We start from the raw sequence: 19,187 nt of genomic DNA, 5'->3' as shown, positions 1-19,187 counted from the left end.
GTGTGTGTATACACCTAATAAAACAGGAACCCATCTTACTGTCCGCAGCCTCATAAAGCTTGTCGTGCTACGTATGTACGTCTTATGGAGCTCTATGGAGCTCACTTATTTTCTACAGCTCATCTTAAATCCGTGATTTCGAGGCTAAGTGTTTCGGAGAAACAGGCGAAGAATCAAGCTTAAGTTGGTTGTCAAATACTTCTGAGGACCAATAGTGCCCGGGCAGGTTAAGAGCAAGAGCTTTGACAGGAGTGGAGTGTCCTCCGAAAATGATATCAAAGGGAAAAAGCCTCTGATCAAAGTGAAGGGCCCCTGAGCATCAGGTGTCTCGGCTCCTTACCATACGTGAGCTTCAGCAACAGCACAAGGCCCTCCGAACAACTGGAGAGAGCCTGAGACTAATATGACGGGCCGCTGAGAGACTGAATGTACGCTCGCATATGAGGCCCGAAAAAAACGTATAGAGCCTTTCGGGCCAACGAGAAAAATCCGCAGAGGAAAACCTGTTCGATCAAGAGTGCCCAGCCATGGGAGCAGGTAGCGTCCCAACAACGGCATTGGGCCCTACGAGAAAATGCAAAGCGATCGAGGGCGACGTGGAAAGATCCTTAGCGATCAGATTGGCCCCGTAAGTGGACAAATAAGGTCTGGGCAGCACCAGAATGTCTTGACGGCGTAATGAACGCAAAATCTTCCCCCAAGCAACGCCCTTAAATCAGCACGAATAACTCTACTTATAAACTCTTGTGTTGACAGCAACCGTTCTTGGTCGTCCGTAGGCCCAAATACGTCCAATTTTGTTACGTGTTTTATTAGAAAACTTGGTCCGTCCGGCCGGTTGTGGGGCCCCTTTGTAGCCTATAGGACCCCTTGACATTGTCCACGGGGGGCATGGTCCTGTGCCTTCCTCTTTCCCGTCTGTAACCACCACCGGCCCGAGCAGCTTACTAGATTGGGCTCGCCAAGAGCGTCGGGCTATCCATTCAACTAAGAAGTAAGCAAAACGCGGCATGGAGAGCCCCGAATGATTAAGTGTGCCGAGCAGGTAAGAGACTGACGCGACCGACAAGAGCGCAGGGCCAGTACCCGAGCAGGTTTTTATATACGGTCCCAATCAAAAGCGTAGGGGCTTCCATTCCAATGGGAAGTATCCAAAACCCAGTGTAGAGGGCTCCCGACTGATTGTGTCCGAGCAGGTTGTAAGACACGGTTTCAAACAAGAGCGTAGGGCCCTCCATTCAAATAGGAGGCACTCAAGACTCAATATAAATGGCCCCCGAACGATGGGATGCACCCGAGTAGCTTATCAGAAAGGGCCCGACAAGACCGTAGTGCCCCCCCCCCCCCCCCCCCCCCCCATTCAATTAAGGAATACCTGAAACCCAGTGCAGAGCGTTTCCGAAAGATGGAGTATACCCGAGCACGTTATCATATGGCCGCGATAGGAGCTTAGGGCTCTAAATTTAAACACCAATACCCGATATGGAGGGCCCCGAATAATCCAGCGTGGCCGAACAGTAAGGCGAACAGAGAGTGACTCCGACAAGTGCGTAGGCCCCCATTGAGATAGAACGTGCCGAAAACCCAATGTAGAGTGCCCCCCAACGATCACATGTGCTCGATCAGATTATCAGATAAGCCTCCGACGAGAGCGTGGGGTCCCCATGTAAAAAAGTGTACCACGATCTCGTGTGGAGGGCCTCCTAAACGATGAAGTGTGCCTGAGCAGGGTATCAGCCCCGACAAGAGCGTAAGGCGCTACATGAAAATACCCAATGTTCACGGCCCCCAAGCAATGCAGTGTGCCGGAGTAGGTTAATAGATCGGACCCGACAAGTGTGAAGCTCTCTCCATTCAAATACCAAATACCAGTACACAAGACTCAATTTGGAGGGCCCTGTACGACCGAGTGTGCATAAGCGGGTCAACAGGTGAGCCTCCGGCAAGACCGCGGGGCTCTAAGTAAGCCACATAGAATTGGAAGCGTTCTAAACTACTGCAGAGGGCTCATGAGCATATCGCGAATGAATCGGTAGGTGAACCGAGACCAACCTAAAGGCCACCCGAGTAGCCGAGAATACCCCGGAAGGTTAGCATATGGGGACCCGGCTATAGCCCACAAAAACTCTGGCGAATGGGAAGAATCCGCAGAAGACCTCGGATTGACAGGAGCGTCCCGGCACGCTAGCAGGGAGTGCACAGCAACAGTTCAGTGCCCTCCGAGTTAACGCAAAGAAATCAAGGGCAACACGGAAGGCTCTTTAACGATCGGAATGACCCTGCAAGTGGGCATAAACGTCTCTCGGAAATAGCATGGGGCCCCTGAACGGTGTAATGTAAGGCATAACATTCCCAATTGACATTATTTTCAATCGCTGGATATTTTTCTCACCTTCTCGTGGGCCGCTCACTTTCGTTTGCAGCTGTTCTTGGTGGCCTGGAAATCCAAAAATGTCCAATTTTGTTGCATATTGTGTTGTAAAAAAAAATCACCTGTTCGTTAGACTATGGGGCCAATTTGGAACCTACAGGTTCCTTTGGGGCCCAATCTATAGTGGCTATGAGGCCATAGGCATGACCCCATGGCCACCCTTTCTAGACCCTCCCCTACATGGCTATCGCGTAAAGGGCGAGGCAAGCGCGCAGGTTCCAGCATAGGCTCCACCTTAAAAAAGCAAACGCTTGGTGGTCCATCGGATAGTTTTGATGCGTCATTATCGCGCCTCCAGTGTGACAGACCGACGTCTGGCGGACGTCTGCCGTCATTGGAATTATGATGTTTTGAGGTAAGATGATAAGATGCCCCTGAAATGACCGGTTTATGGTCGTCATCCACGTTGGCACCTGACGCTGCAAGCTTCAATTGCACGTTGACGGACGCTTTTAAGACATCCAACATCACCTACCATCATGAAGGAAAAATATGTTCGTGTTATTTCACCATCTTACCGTCAACATGTAATAATTACCGTAACGACGGCGGGCGTCGGTCCGTTACCTTGGTGGCGTGACACTAGCAAATCAAGTCCATCCCGACGGATCAACCAGTATTCGCTTTTTCAACGTGGAGTTTTGTGTACTCTATCGATTGACGGACATGGTGGCTGAATGTGAGGTTTTTATACGATAGGTATACGACATGGAACATACTAGGAAGAAGGGAATGAGTGAGGGTGCATATTTTTGGCGATACGTATTTCGAAGATGCATTAATTCATGCGGTGCATATTTCTAGGTGTCCCACCATCTAGAAATCCAATATAATCACTTTTATTCTTGTATTGAACCACCTTAGTGCCTGGAGAGATCAAAATACCTCTTTGGCTTAATGTGCTATTACATTTGAAATACATTCAATGAACATGGACAGAATTAAGAACTTGACTCTGAACTTGTTACGGCCATAGCTCCCCTCCATTCATTTCCTGTTTGAAATTTCCCTTCGATAATGTTTTAACAGGTGGTTGTTTCAATTTACCAGCAACGGAGAGCAAGGCCTACGTTTCCATAACAGTTAAAAACCAGTGTGTTCTTTATAAGGCGGAGTTATTTCTTCATGATTAAAGCACTAGCAATATTTCATCAATGCCTACGGCGGCGATACCATTTCTTCATTCAAAACGTTACAAACACTCGGACGCAAGTACATGACCTGATCCCCATGCCCCTATTCTAATCAGCAGTCACAGTTGACACTACGATGGCTTGCTACATGCTGACAAAACTACTTGTCCCATCACCTCTGCTCAGCAGCGCAGCCCTTCTGGTGTTCGTTTTTACTGGAGGGACGGCAGATATCCCTCCTTCCGCGCCTCCCTCTTCAGCGTCGGTCTGTTACCACTTCATCGCAGCACATGGCAGATCTGTTACCACTTCATCGCAGCACATGGCAGATCTGTTACCACTTCATCGCAGCACATGGCAGATCAACGCAAAGCAAGTGAGTGTCCATGTTTTCAACTTTCAGGGAAGCAAACCTCGCCCTTAAAATTCGTTTTTGTAAGAATGGACTTATACAGCAAGCGAATGTCTCAGGACTTGAAGGCGTGTTATGGGACAGCTGGAAGAATTTCACGTTTGATCACGTATGTGCAAATTATTCTCTTCCATGGCCTTATTCTAGGAATGGGCCGCCTTCGATCGGTCGTCAATACGTTTCCCAGCACCAGTCACAGCGAGTTAGTGTGTAGTCTGAAGCAAAAGGTAAGGGAAGAACGGAAAGCAAAGTTTAAAAACTTTCCCGTCAGCCCACACATCGAACGCTCTCTGAGCGCACATGACGTCACGCATTTCAACTGACAATCGTACCGATGACAGGTCGAACGGGGTGAGGTGAACTTTCCTGCGAACGAAGTGCTGCGGAAGACAGGAATTAGTTTGCCTATCAAATGCGTTTTTAACCTGCTGTTTGTGTGCGTCGAAGCTTCAGCATTTATGTGCGACAGTTGCCAGATGTGGGTTACTGCATAACATGACTAAGAACAATGCATGTCCATCTCCCTTCAAGATATGTAAATAGCGATGTACTTATCTTCTCTATGTGGGCTGAAGGGAATATTTCACATCTGAAGACATTGAACCAAGCAGCAGACAAGATAAAATAAACCCACTTATAGCTGCTGACATACCTTTAAGTAGAAAAGACTGCTCCAGACCACACAATTTCTCTGTTTAGTAAATGTTCTTCTCATTACGTCATTGCGTGTTTCCGTCATCAGATATTACACAACAATGACTAAAAGCGAATTTTTGGCCGTTTTATCCTGAAATCGTGGTTCTAAATGCCAGATATAAAACGACTCAACAACGACATTTTCTTGGCCCGGATCGCCGCATGAAATATAGAATCAAAGGATTTGAATGACGCCATTATGACGTCGTGAATGCGACGGTGTCTTTGAAGTACTATCTTCATATTCGTGGACCTGTAGCTCAGAAACTAGAGGGTTTTAGGTCTAAAGAAGGGCAGGGCTTTGAAATGCACCGAAGGCTGTTCAAAATGGCTGTTGCAGTTCATACGACACACGAATGTCGAACTATCCCATTAATAGAACTGTTGGCTTGACGACCATTTTAACAGCCACACACTCGTAACAATTCTACGGGTCCTGATGTTAAAGCTGATGGAAGGCCTGATTCCATGCTCGATTTCCTGTCTTTGCCGTATTCAAGAGTGGATATCTTCAGCGCCGTCGGTGGCTCGGCTGGAGCAATGGGTACGAATTCAGATCCAGTGACCAAAAGTGGTCGTATGGTTCGCCATCAGCAACACCGCAAACGAGAGCTACACGCTATTTTCGTTTGCCGAACACAACTTCGCCAGGGATGACCACTATCTCGTTTTGGGGTCGTACGCTGTCGGTCCACTACAACTGTGTTGGTAATCCGTTGTTCGCCTGCGTTCGTCATGAAAACAGAGGCAGTCTGTCGTTCCCCCAAGCCGACTGAAATGACTGTAAAACATCTGACAAACATGGTAATTTGTGGTCATCCGTAATGCTGTTTTTCAGACGCTTCTCGCGATATTAAGCCTGATCCGTCGGTATCGTCCACTTCAAATGAGGATCCACTTAAAGCAGCTAATGGCTTGTCATCTAGCACCTCAGGTATGAATTCTTAGCAGTGTTCGTTGATACTATGATTGATATCCGTTGATGTGACGATGCGTGCCGATGTACTGCAGCCACATCTAAGTCACTGTTATATTTTGTTTGACACTGACCATGATATGGCCATTGAGGAGGGGAAATAGGTGTCGTTTCTATAGCGGCATACATCTCTGACCGGCTTCGAATTAAGCAGTGCAAATCAGTCTACATAGATCGCGTGCGCCAAACGCGAGATCGAACGGATTTAAAGTCTTAAAAGAGCACAGGTTTGAAGTGGTTTGAATGATCTTGAAACTAGGTCTTAGCTCTACCGATAGTTTCTTCATTGGATTAACCATCTGTTTTCTCAGCCTGGAGCTGCCACTACCTTAAGGCAAAATCTAGTATCCCTTGGCTGGTGTATGAAGGGGTATTCAGTTATCCGCGGAGCGGTCTGTAGTACGGACCCAAAATGACAACTTCCCGGTGTGTGTGTCGTTTTTGGCGGAGACGATATTAAGACTGGGTTTCAGAATAACTAAGTTACCTTCCTTTTCCGAGTTTGATGTTCAGCAACTTATTATTAGACGAGATATAAGACTGGTGTAATTTACAAGTTGCAGAAGCCATGATGAAAGTTCGCAGCCAGCAAAATCACTTATCCGTTTCCACCGAGCTAGCAGCTACGGGTCGTAGTCTTGCATGGTAAATGATGTTTGTGATGTTCTATGATCTTTGCGTCACTTTTCTAAACAGCGCTTTGCAATATTTGGCGATACGCGACAGGCAAAGAAATGAAATCCGATTTGGTGACCAGAGCGCAAACACCTCCATGCCTTGGTCGAAATGCGGTGACCGTGTCCATGAAATGAAACATACGACGTGTCAGAAATCTGATCTTGCAGTATCGTTTCTGCTGCCATTGCACAGCGTAAGTGATCGATTACTAAATGAGACAGGCTGAAACGACATGAGTGCACTCACAGTGAGTTTTGGTTATTTGGTTTCTGTTGGTGACCTGTGACAGCAAGGTGGCAAAATAAATCACGGTATAGCTGTGATGCATCCAGTGTTTCACCTGCGGCACATCTAGCAGTGATGCAGATGTGAAGACTTCGTCAATGTTCTGAAGCACTTGTAGAAGCGTGAATCGCTACCCTAGCGGAAATGCCAGTCATTCTGGCAAACGTCGTTAAGTGATCTCTGACACGTTATGTGAGGCGCCTGATAACCATCATTGAACGTAAATGTGCATGATCTACGGAGCAGTGGTGTAGCCAAATTCACGCGTGCTGCGACCTTGTAAAAGAGTGAAACGGTGGCAAAGAAAACAGCTTTTGCTTTTAGTATCAATTCAATACGTCTATTAGGTCCGAATCCCGACTGATTTAATTATGCATGTATATATATATATATATATATATATATATATATATATATATATATGTGCGTATAAATGTTTGTATATCTATAACTTTCATGCCCATGTCTTTGGTTCGTGGCTAAAATATGGCAAGCAGTTTAGTTCCGGATCAACAATACTGTGATTGCTGCTTAGCATTGCATTAGCAAACTTGCAGGTAAGTTTGTCAAAAACCCTTCTAAGACATGCTGCATGCCGCTCTTTTTACAATTTAAAACTGTCTGTAGGGTTTTGTATCGGATGTGCTGTATTTCCTCATGTTACCATTTTTATACGAGAGATACGACTCACTGACACAACGTTATCAGAAATGATCGGCTCTTGATTCAACCCATGAAACCTACGAAGCATGTGTTCAGCTCATCATCCGAAGCGAATTGTTTTCTAGTGACCGACTCAGCCCTACAAAACGACTGTCTCATGAGCCGACTGATGATTCAGCTCGATTTGAACATGAAGCTGCGCATTGTAGCATAGTATCTTGTTTGTAATAGCCATGTTTTACCTGCTCTGTGAAAGCCCATGAGTAACCGAACTCTGATAAGTGGTCAGGCATCAGTGTGGATTGGTCTTGGTCGGGAACCCCGGCCGAAGGGCTTGGAGACCTTAGCTTCGGGCGCTGTTATACCCGACCGTTCCTCAAAGATATCTCAGCCAGGCAGGTGGGAGATGCACCCGCGCTAGCTTCGGTTCACCGTCCTAGGCTACCTTGATGCGATCATTTTTTTCCTGTCATGCGATCAGCCTGACCGGAGCCCAGTCTAAGTGCCTGCTGCCAAAAGTTCGAAAGCCTCGATTACGGTAAATTCCGCGGATAGCGACAGCCTTCATGCAAAAAGTGGTGATCTGTGGGTGTAGTTTTCAGTCCGTCTGGTGCTTCCTAAGATATGATTGAGTTCTTTCGCCGGGTGTTTCATGGGGTTCAAACGCGACGGATTGACCTCGAATAGCTTGCTTGCTGGGTGTTATGTTACCGTCTCCGCTCTTAAATTACCTTCAAAATAAAACATTTACGAAGTGTGTTCATTTATCGATATTATCATTGATCTTAAACTTATTCAACCCTCCAAACGTGATGACTATGCATACAGTTGCTCATGTCCGTCACCACGCGTGCAGCCGTCCCTCGCGTCAAAGGTGTATTCCCGTGACGTCACGACAGGATTTCGCCGGGAAGTACGTTGATGTGACATCGCTTCCTGATTTGCATTACCTTGATAAGCGGCATGTTTTTAAAGGTAGGATGCCCAGGAAATCTCCCGGGTTCATGTCGATGTATGGCGTTGCATTTCGTAGGAACGTAAGTTAAGGTACTATGTGTCCTTGCAACGTCAGGTTCTAATGTTGACGGTGAGATAAATACATTAGGTACAATGCGCAGAATGTAATGAATTGTGACCTGAAACATAGCGCCTGAGAGGTCTCCGCACATAATTTGTTGGCGCCAATGTATTGCCATTTGACCCAGAATGCAGGCATTTGGCCTGTCTGGTTTATTTGTAAAACCTGAGGCGATTAGATATGTGGGGTTTGTGACCACTCGGTGCAATGCTGATTGTCAGATTGTGCATAGGGAGAGGCCAGGGCAGTAGAGCCATATGGAGAGGCAGTGTCTACAGGCAGGTGAACCTCAAGTCAGGAGTGTAATAACATGAAGAAAGTGCTTGACATTGTTCCCACAGAAATGATCAAGTGCTCAAGGACTTTGCAGCAGCCATTATCAGTGTATGTTTCATGTAGTTCCCTTTTCCTCAGCTTGACACCATGTAGAATGGGATCATGCTTCCTCGTGCCCTGGTGCTCATGCTTATATCCCATCAATTTAGCCATTAGGTGTATAGGATGAGATTTGTAAAATATAGTTTGGGCCAATCATATTGGTTCAACTTAACAGTAAAAGATAATTCTTGCCTGGCATCTCATGTGCGTGGATGTGCATATGGGCATGCCTACTGTCAATCAAGCATAGTAGAATGGGCAGAGGTCAGTTACAAATGGTCTGATTGATGCAGCCATGGTTGAAAAGTTTCAGAGATGGGCACTGATCAACAAGAATTCAAGGGAATGGCCAGCTCTGAAGACCTGAGCAAGTCACACTTGAAGAGGCATGCCCAGCATGCAGGCAAACATAGGGTCACCAATGGCATCAAGAGATGCTCAGTGGTGCTTATACCCTTGCCAGCATCCATGTGTGTAAAGGTGTGTTGCTCTTTTGTGCTAGTTATTTTGTGTGGAATACTTTATACTGTTATGTGAGTGATGATCATTTGAACTATGAAATATTGGTTCTTTATGTCTTCTTACTCACCATTCTCCTCCGGCACGCTGATGTTTGTCAGCAAATTTCCAAGGATGTATGATGTACAAGGACAGATGTTGCAGACCAACAGATATGAGACATGAAATGCGAAACGTGCCATGCTCATAATGTACTTTTAAATATTCTAGCATTGCACCAAGCAGGATTTCTGAAGGAAGGATTATAATAAGAAATGCATTGTATGTGAAGTGAGGCATGGTTGGTTGGCTGACCACATGTTCATTGCTGTCCCATTAGTCTTTAAATGGTTACTTTCCACAGGAGACTTCCACAGGAGACAGGAGAAGTGGTGCTGCCTGCCGCCTAAGTGCTCATGGAGCAACACACATTTATGTTTGTCCACCTTCGCCACCATATGACTTTCCAGGATTCAAAAGCCAGGAAGTCTTGAAGTGAGTAAAGATCTTACTGCTCTTTGTGTTGTTTTTTAAAGAGGCAATGAGTGATTGGCAGAGTGAGTGACTGTGATTGAAAATGGCAATGATGATTAGATGTTGGTGGAAACCACGATTTCAACAGAATTGCAAAAACCCGATTCCTGGATGGGAAGCAATGTGCGCCTGCCGGACATGTCCGTGAAGGCGCCGTGTCCGGACTTGCCGCCTTCACGGACATGTCCGTGCAGGCGGCATTTTATTTAGCTATTTCTTCAGCGACAGGCTCTCATTTCGCTGAAAACACGTCAGGTGATCAAATAAGAGAAAGGAACATCGAAACTGCCATTTGTTTGACGGGTGCGTTTTCCTGCTCTGGAGCATATTCTGATGCTTGAAAATCTAGAATTTGATGGTAAATTTGTGTATGTGGATTTCTACGTGCTTTTACTTGAGGGTTGCACTATTCTGCAAGATAAGTTCTTAAAACCTAAGGTCACGTTGCAAGACCATATACGCACTTACAGGACGGGGAGCTCCAAGTCACTGAAATCTGCCGGCAGATTTAAGCTTGTTCAGCATTAGATTACTCAACAGCGCAGGACCCAGTGTCCGTTAACACGCGCCCGGGTGGCCGGATAGATACCCTTTGCTCGGATGGGGGAGGGGGTCAATTTCGCCCCCCCCCCTCCCCCACCTGAGATAGCTGGAACTAAGAAAGGTAGACAGCAAATTTACAGTGTGTCTTGACCTGTACGTGAACTGCTTTAGGTCAAAGTCTGAGCTTCCTAGGTGATGACCTCCAGGTCAAATAAGGTCAAACAAGGCCAAATTCCAGGTTGGTCTCCAAAGTGCCTCCGGAACCAAGGCAACTGTTTCCAAGCAAAAGGTCAAAATCCCATTTGAGGTCAGTGATCTTGTTTGACCTTTTGAAGGTCATGGTGACCAAAATCATACACGACTGCTCAGAGTTTTGCATTTGAATAAGCGATAAAAATTACGCTAGGCAGAACGTTCCTAACAAAAAATTGTCGACCAAGGTCATCTTATGTCAGTGACCTGTTCTGACCACCGAGAGGTCAATGGAAAATGTATAATGCGGTTCCTGCTGTCAATACATTCGAAATGAGCACCACAAACTATCCCATACAGGAAGCCCTAGAGTAATAGAGCAGGTTGGTTGTGACATTGGTTTGATCGTCATACCTGACCTTAGGTCAACGTAATTTTCTCGTTCAATATCTGTGGTGCCTAAAAAAGCACTTCAGAGATGTACGGCTTCGTCAAACACTCCGTGCTTGTATCAGATTGGACGATTCCCTAGAAATTGCCTTCGCTGATACCATGGCCTGAATTTGACCTGGCATAGGTCAGCGACCTTTCAAGGTACATAAAAAAATGTCAAACGATCCGCTATTCGATTGTTTACATCTATGCAGAATTTGGCGCTTCCCCGCGGTGCCATTCGCAAATTATTATCGAAAAACCTTTCGGGGGGGGGGGGGGTCAGTTTGACCCCGCACCCGAGCGCCCTTTTAAAGAACCTCATCCTCAAGACCTCTTTTAATGGTCAACTTAACGCTTAAACTTGAGGGGTCTCGTCACGACTTTAAAATTACCAACTGTTAAAGAAGTAAATTACCATAATAATCAAAAACGTTTCCCGAGCCACACGCCTGCGGAAATGTGTGAGTATTTCGGGGAGAGTATTTTAAAGTCAATGTTGGCATTCTTGACGCCACAATAATGACACTCAAATCCTGCCACTTCAAAAGGTATGCGCTGATAAATGCCAAGAAAAATATAATTGTCGAAGCGTTCATATGTGGTATTCGTGAGCGTCACTTTCAGACAACTGCCGTCAATTGGCTCCCAATCATTTTTCTGCTCGGTACGATGCGTAAACAAACCACGACGCATTGAGGAGCGTATTTACTGAAGGAGCATAAGGAGCATATTTACGTACAGGTGTGCGGCGTACAGCTGTTTTTCCGTTTTAAAAGCAGGCCAATAGTTGAAAGGAGGCTTGTTTCTGTGTAATCATTGCTACAATGTCTTCAATTGGGAAGCATTCCTTTTGAGGTCATCCCTCTCGGGCAAAAGGTTGAAATGACTGGAAATTCCATAGTAACAAAAATTACCGGCCGATTTTGCATTTCTAGACAACAGAATCATCGTTACTGTATGAAGAGCCTCCGTCAAAAATGTATTACTTCGTAACTATTCTGATGTTTGAAAAGTTGAAACAGGTAGGTAAAGAATTGGTGACAGGGATTTTTCCACAATTTGTGTGTGAATTTGATCTCTTACGGTAACTGAGAGATTTTATGAGGGGCGTTGGTGCGATCGCTAGTGACCGTTGTGGTGCTTGAAAGCAAAAAATTGGCCAGTAATATTTTGGTACGATGCAGCCAACCGTCATTTGACCTTGAACTCGGCCTTATGGTGAATTTGAGAGATCAGGGCTTTGTTACGAGCTGTATTTCATACGCTGTTCTGAAGCTTAAAAAGTTGAAATAGTTTTTTGTGATATTTGACTTTCCGCCTTGAGTCCATTTTACCTTGAAACGTTATAGTGAGTTTCTTCTTTTTTGTGTTTGTTTTGTTGTGCTGGCAAGCGCTCCTTCTTCGGTGAATTCTGTGGTTGTTAAAGAATTGATATCGACCGATAATATTTTGGTGATATGTAGTTCATAGTCTGTTGAGTGTGAATTTGACCTTGAAAGGTGACCCTTGAGTTTGATGACTGATGGACTCAGGTTCTTGCACTGGTGAGTGTTCCATTGCTTGAAAAGTTCAGAGCCACCGTAGATGTTTAATGAAATGAAGCTTGCCGCGATTTGAGTTAGTTTGACCTCGAAAGGTGACCTTTAGGGGTTAGGATTTTTTGGCGGACGCCACTTTGTGAACAGCACTGGTAAATATTATGATGTTCAAAAAGTTCAAATGGGCCCCTAATTTTTCGGTGATGCTGAATTCCTTGTGAATTGGCATTGAATGCAACCTTAAAGATATTGTAAACAATACGTCAGTTGCGATATTCTTTTGCCATAATTAATGACCTGGCGTGCTTTCAGTAGAATCGGACTTCGTTACTGATATATCGATGAATAAATCGGAGAATAAATCGCCAACATCACAAATGTCTGTTGGACCGCAATGCCATGAATCGTATGTATGTTGCAGACCATATGAAGTGATGACTGGGGGTTACCAGTCACTGGCATGTATTGGAGATGCTGATGCTAAGGATACTACGCAGTTCATGTGTGGTTTGGCAATGTCAACAATCCAGAGACCATCAGTTCTAGGTAAGTTTTGTGCAAGAGTGACGGATGAGTGCACACTGATCCTTGGAAATTGAAAATTGATGTGTTTGGTGCTTTACATTACCTTACATCGGAATTGTACAAGCCAATAGTGGTGGCCACATGGTGTCTACGCCCATTGCCATGGGTTAAACATAACACATGTTTGATAACTTCTAAACATAACACATGTTTGATAATTCGAAATTGCCTCGAAAAATCGCTGCGAAATTTTTGGAGCTGCGAATTGATGACTTCTTTGCGTTTTACGAAAATGATAACTAGAAGACCATAATAAACCAAGTGTTAGTGACGTCACAAGCACGTCTTGTTTGTTAATGTTTTGTCAAAAGCGCGTAGCCGTTGATAGATTGGCATGGAAGCCGAATGAAAGAACATATTTGATATTTATAAACGAGAATTGTGAGCAAATTAGACCATAATCCATCCACTTTGTTGTGTAGTTTGGGCATTGTAATATTGGCGTGTCAAGTAACAAAAACATTTAAGTCTATTAAACACTTGTTGGTCGCAGGCTGGAAGGGATGAATAATTGAAAGGCGTCTTAGATGGGACTATCCATGGTGCCTGAACCCAGTTTCAGGCAGTTATCTGTAACAGTGACGGAGTCATGGCTTGGCGGGAAAGGCACCACATCGCGTGTTGCACGTGCCCAGGCGGGCCTGGGCCTGGGCGTTTAGATGGTTAAATAATGACGGAAATAACGAGACCAAAGTAGACATATAGACCAAAGTTGCAGCTTTCGTTTACAAGGCGCGGCGACACGGTTTGCAGCTGTTATGTCCGCGGGAGGTCGTTCAGTCGAAGGAACACTCTTGCAGTGCACGTTTGTTAACACCGATGGTAATCGTTTAGATGCTGTGACTGCGGAAAGGTGTTTTGCTACGATTTACATGCGTGCTCACATTCGTAGCGACGATCTTCTAAACTCGGGTGCGGAACGTGTCGTTAGGTATAACTGGAGAACAGCCAGTTCCATTGAGCCCTGTTAAATGAATTGCTGAAATGGCGCTTGAATGTGTATAAAGTAAATCAATGGGTGCGTGATGTTCTGAAGAAACTCTGTTATGCTTCGATTGCCGCGGCTTGCCGCAGCGCGTGTTGAGTGTTGAGTCCGCAGAGTGTGTGGGGTGGAGTCCGGTGTGGAGTCTTGTGTGGAGTGTGGAGTTCACGAGTCTACAAAGATGGTTGATGACAAAAATTGCACAAAACGGAACTGGTTTCTATTTGCATTCGTGTGAGAGCCCTGCCCTTCCTCTTAAGCGGTGGCGACGCATGGAAAGAATCGGTTGCAATATTGTTTCGGGCATTCCCACGTTTTAAGACGGTCATCTGCCTATGCAATAGGCTTCACGTGAGGCACCACCATTTCGTAGTTGGTGAGAAAAGTACTGAGTGCTGCAATGATCATGCAAAAGGGTGGTCCTCTTTCAGTCCCTCGTCGACTCAGCCCCTTACGTCAGTGGGCCATGTGCCCGCCCCGAACGCCGCTGCCGAAAGCTGTAGGTGGACATCAGTCCGTCCCCTGCCGGCTGCGGCGCGAAGCGGGCTCCACCCTGGCCTGCGGCGCCCAGGGAAGGCGGCACTCCCAGGTCTTGTCCCAGTGTGGGGTCAAAATCCGCTGAAACCGTCCGTCGTGAGGTCCAGCCGTCGGGCGGAATGATGGGAGCCGACTCCTTGTTTAAACGGTTGGCGTGTGCTTCACACTCGACGCAATACGCACATTACAGTAACATCTCTGTCATCGGCCTCTCCGCACGCACTTTATCACACGCTACACCCTTTTCCGGGAGGAAGACCACTGCCCGAGCGGAAGTGACCACTTCCCCATCTGCGTTACTTGAGACGTTCGCTGGTCGGGACTCAGGCCGCCTCGTTGGGATCCTCGAAGGGCCGACTGGGAGAAGTTTTCCGCTGAGTGCAGCATGGCTATCGCACCAAGGGCGGGGCAAGCGCGCAGCTTCCGGCGCAGACTCCACGTGAAAAGAAGCAAACGTTTGTGATTGATCGGAGTGGTCCAAGTTCTCATCGTCCGTATTGATGTCAATTGACGCTGGAAGGCTAAAGTTTGATTAAATTTACGTTTTATTGGCATGTAAAAACCTACAAACAGGAGTATTATAGGGACATGCTATCATCTTACCGTCAGAATATCATGCCTTTCAAAACAACTTTATTTGTGGCTTGCAGTATGCTGGCACAGCTGCATGTCCCAACATGCCTGCAACGCAGTCCGCAGCAACGCAGTCCATCTGGCGATTGTTTTTACTGTGAAGTAGGCAGACCTCGCTTCCTCCACGTCCTCCCTTTCCACCCGCTCTTAGTCACTAGTCTCCGAGCATTTCCTGGTAAATCCGAGGAAAGGACTTTTGTGCCCCATAGTTGTCATGCAAATTAAAGTGAAGAAAATTTAGCGTCTTTGATGTATTTTGCAAAGGTGGACTCGGACAACAAATGGAACGGATACGTCAAGACCTGGCTAGGTCAAAAATCAACCTGACTTCAAATAATGCACGCCCGACCCTTCAAGGCACGTAAATGTTTACACGTTTTCATCTTCCCTTCGTCGCGCTAACAGAACTATTGATCGTAGGACCATTTTGACTGTCGCTTACTCCGAACACTCCTGCAGGTCCTGATGTCGCGCATGATGTCAAGCCTGATCCGCCGGCATCGTCATCTCCACGACTGGGCGTCGTCAGCGCTGTTGGTGGCTCGGCTGGGGTATTAGGTACGATTTAAGATGAGGTTTTGAAAAGCGGTCGTTTGGAACGGCATCAGCATCACAGTGAAGGAGAACTACGCCCTATTTTTCTCTTGGCGAACGGAACACCGTCAGAGATGGCAACTACCTGTTATTGGGGCCGTACGCAGTCAGTCCTTTTTAATTGCGTTGGCAATCCACCATTCGCTTGCGCTCTTCATGAAGGCAGAGGCTGTCTCTCAGTCCCCCGGTCCAGCCGAAATGACTGCAAAATATGTGCCACACATGATTTGCGGTCACCCATAATGCTACTTTTTCAGACGCTCCTCATGATATCAAGCCCGATCCTTTGGCATTGTCGGCTTCAGATGAGGATCTACTGAAAGAAGCTGATGGCTTCTCATCTCGCACGGCAGGTATGCGTCCTTACCATAGTCCGTTGATGCGGCGATTGCTGCCCGTTGATGTCACGATTCGTGCTGACGTACTCCAGCGACGAATAGGTCACTGTAAAATTTGTCTTGCCCCTGAATATAGTATGGCCGTTGAGGACGTCCAATAGGTTTGTTTCTATAGTGTCATAAGCTCTAGTGGGCTTAAAATGAGGCCTGAAAAAGCGCCGAGCTCGGGCTCGAAAGGATTTGAAGTCTTCAGAAGTTCACTGCTCTGAAGTGGTTGGAATTACCCTGAAAATGACTCTTAGTTCGGCCGCTAGCTTTTCCATTGGAATGAGCCACCTGTTCCTCGGCCTGAAGTCCCAACTACTGTGGGGCAGCTTACCCGAACCGCTTATCATTCGGCCGCTGTTTAAAGAGGTATTCACGTGTCCGCGTGGTCTGTCTGGAGTGTGCAACTCACATAGAAACCATCCGGTATGTATGCCTTTTTGGTAGACATGGTATTAAGAATGGGTCCCTGAACAGGTATGTTACATTCCGTTTTACAAGTTTTATGTTTAACAGTCTACTATACGATAAGGTATAAGAATACTGTCATTACAGCATTGCAGAGACCGTAAGAGATTTTCAGAGCCAAAAAAAATAGCCATTCGGTTATACCAAGGTTGAATTTGCATGATGTATATTAGCGACATAAATGGTATAGGTTATTTTTTAGGTTTTTACAGCAGTGTTCTATCTGGCAGTACCTCGCAGCATATGGGTACACGCAACAGGTAAAGAATTCAGGTTAGCTTTTGTACAAGGGTGCAGTGGCCTCTACGAAAAGTCAAAATTTGTTCAAGATGCCGTGATTGTGTCCGTGCTTGATGGCACGGCCATGCAACGTTGTATGCCCTCCATTAGGTGTACGTTAGTAACGCACCTGAGGGAGTGGCGGAAGTCGGCGCTCTTGGTTTAACACTAGGCCTGTGTTTTCAGATGCTGTTTTCTTGTGTTGTGAATACTGCAAGTTCGAACGTTCCGATCAAGATGGTGTCTCAGAGCAAGTAAAATGCCAGCACCAAGACAGGTCGCATGGCTCGGCCTTTCCGGATCAGCGGATTGTTTCAAGCAAGCATTGCGTGCAAAGTCAGGCTGAAAAGTCCGACCGCTCGATGAGGTCAACATTTTGCAACATTTTGTTCGAGCGAAGCGATACCACCGCGTTGCATGCTCAGATTCACACAGTCCGGAAGCCAACTGATCACGGGAACCACGTCGACAGCAAACCGCTCAGGTGCAAAGTCTGTGGGGAGTTACTGAGATGCCGTCGTAGTTTGACCGAACATAGTCGGACGCACACTGGTGAGAAGCTTTCCAATTGTGAGATCTGTGGGAAGCTGTTCAGTCGACCTGGGCAGCTTAATCGGCACCTCCGTACTCACACAGGTGAAAATCCGTTCCGGTGTGAGGTCTGTGGGAAGGCGTTCAGTCGGCATCAAACCCTGGATAACCACCTCCGTACTCACACGGGTGAAAAACCGTTTAGTTGTGAGGTCTGTGGGAAAGCGTTCGGTCAATTTGGGAGCCTTACTCGCCATCTCCGGACTCACACAGGTGAAAAACCGTTCAGTTGTGATTTTTGTGGGAAGGCGTTCAGTCTACGGGGGAGCCTCACTTACCACCTCCGGGCTCACACAGGTGAAAAACCATTCATTTGTGATTTTTGTGGGAAGGCGTTCAGTCTACGGGGGGGCCTTACTGACCACCTCCGGACTCACACAGGTGAAAAACCGTTCATTTGTGATTTGTGTGGGAAGGCGTTCAGTCTACGGGGAGGCCTTACTCACCACCTCCGCACTCACACAGGTGAAAAACCGTTCAGTTGTGAGTTCTGTGGGAAGGCGTTCAGTCAATATGGTACTCTTACTTACCACCTCCGGACTCACACAGGTGAAAAACCGTTCAGTTGTGAGTTCTGTGGGAAGTCCTTCAGACTACAGGGGAGTTTTACTTACCACCTCCGGACCCACTCAGGTGAAAAACCGTTTAGGTGTGAGGTCTGTGGGAAGGCCTTCATTGTACATGGGAGACTAACTCAACATCTCCGGACTCACACAGGTGAAAAACCGTTTATTTGTGGTGTCTGTGGGAAGGCGTTCAAGCTGAACGGGAATCTTACGGTCCACGTTCGGACACATACCAAGGAGAAACTATTAACTTGACCCATCGGTAGAAGGTCATCTACATGTCGCGACATGCGTTTGGTGTAGGGTCAAATTAACCCCTGGAATGTTTTTTTTTCTCAAAATAACCCCAACTGTGGGGCCTAGCTGCGATATTTTTTCTGTAGACGTAGCTAATGGAAGCCTATGGGTATCATGGAATATAACTCCCCAGAAGTGAGCTGTCATGCAGGCTTATCTTTTTGGTGAATTCGCCGTCTGTAATCGTATTAGTTATTTACTATACATGTAGCCAATAGAATAGCCGATCTTTTTGTGCTGAAAATGAGTTGCATTGTAGAGGCACGGGGTCGACACTCCGTCGTACGGGTCACCAATAGGTGGCGCTAACGAATGTTGTTTGGCGTGTGACATGGTGCGTCGTGGGAGAACTGTGTGTGTCTGCATAGCTTCGCTGCACTGTTAATGTTGGGTAATGATATGAGTGATATGCCTATCACAGAACGGTTGCTAGTATAGCTATTGTTTGGCCGCTTATGGCATATTGACTACCATAACTAGGCAGATGTTTGCTGCCGTCAAATGATGTAGTCGAACCGAGCCATATCGATAATATATTGTGCGCAACCTGACAGCGCAGTGCAGTGCAACCTGACAGTGCAGTGCGCACTCTTCGTGATTCGTCCCTCTCTGGACGCGCTTTCCTGTCTGTCAGTCCGGGCCGGCATCACCTCGATGCCGGCACTGATGTTACAAACTGGACCAGCACGATCAACGCAGCCGTGCCAGTCCCGGCCACTCGGCCGCAACCAGCTGGTTGGCAGCCCGAGTCCTGAGGTGCGGGTGATTACGGTTGTTTCACACTGCACGGGGGCTTGGGTTG

At 46.6% G+C, this 19,187-nt stretch overlaps 1 protein-coding gene across 10 annotated transcripts in view; it reads left to right on the top strand.

The window, feature by feature from the left end:
• LOC119094609 (gastrula zinc finger protein XlCGF57.1-like) overlaps positions 1–18,936 on the top strand; it is a 33,916-nt gene extending 14,980 nt beyond the window's left edge. For 4 of the 10 annotated variants that reach the window (XM_037217703.1, XM_037217692.1, XM_037217715.1 and 1 more), the window contains exons 5-11: positions 5,511–5,606; positions 9,038–9,210; positions 9,593–9,723; positions 12,892–13,016; positions 15,667–15,765; positions 16,059–16,154; positions 17,118–18,936. In XM_037217703.1, the coding sequence (XP_037073598.1) occupies positions 5,511–5,606; positions 9,038–9,210; positions 9,593–9,723; positions 12,892–13,016; positions 15,667–15,765; positions 16,059–16,154; positions 17,118–18,343 (1,946 nt within the window). In that variant the 3' untranslated portion in view covers positions 18,344–18,936. Of the gene's footprint in view, positions 1–5,510; positions 5,607–8,256; positions 8,737–9,037; positions 9,211–9,592; positions 9,724–12,891; positions 13,017–15,666; positions 15,766–16,058; positions 16,155–17,117 lie in introns of those variants that run through there. The other 6 variants (XM_037217732.1, XM_037217735.1, XM_037217733.1 and 3 more) reach the window with 6 other exon arrangements.
• The last annotated feature ends 251 nt before the right edge of the window (positions 18,937–19,187 follow it).

This window comes from Pollicipes pollicipes, unplaced genomic scaffold, assembly GCF_011947565.3.
Source record: "Pollicipes pollicipes isolate AB1234 unplaced genomic scaffold, Ppol_2.1 Scaffold_1600;HRSCAF=1878_pilon_pilon_pilon, whole genome shotgun sequence".
Classification (NCBI taxonomy): Eukaryota; Metazoa; Arthropoda; class Thecostraca; order Pollicipedomorpha; family Pollicipedidae; genus Pollicipes; species Pollicipes pollicipes.
Note: the sequence above shows the minus strand (reverse complement) of the source record. Positions and strands in the feature narration are given on the sequence as shown.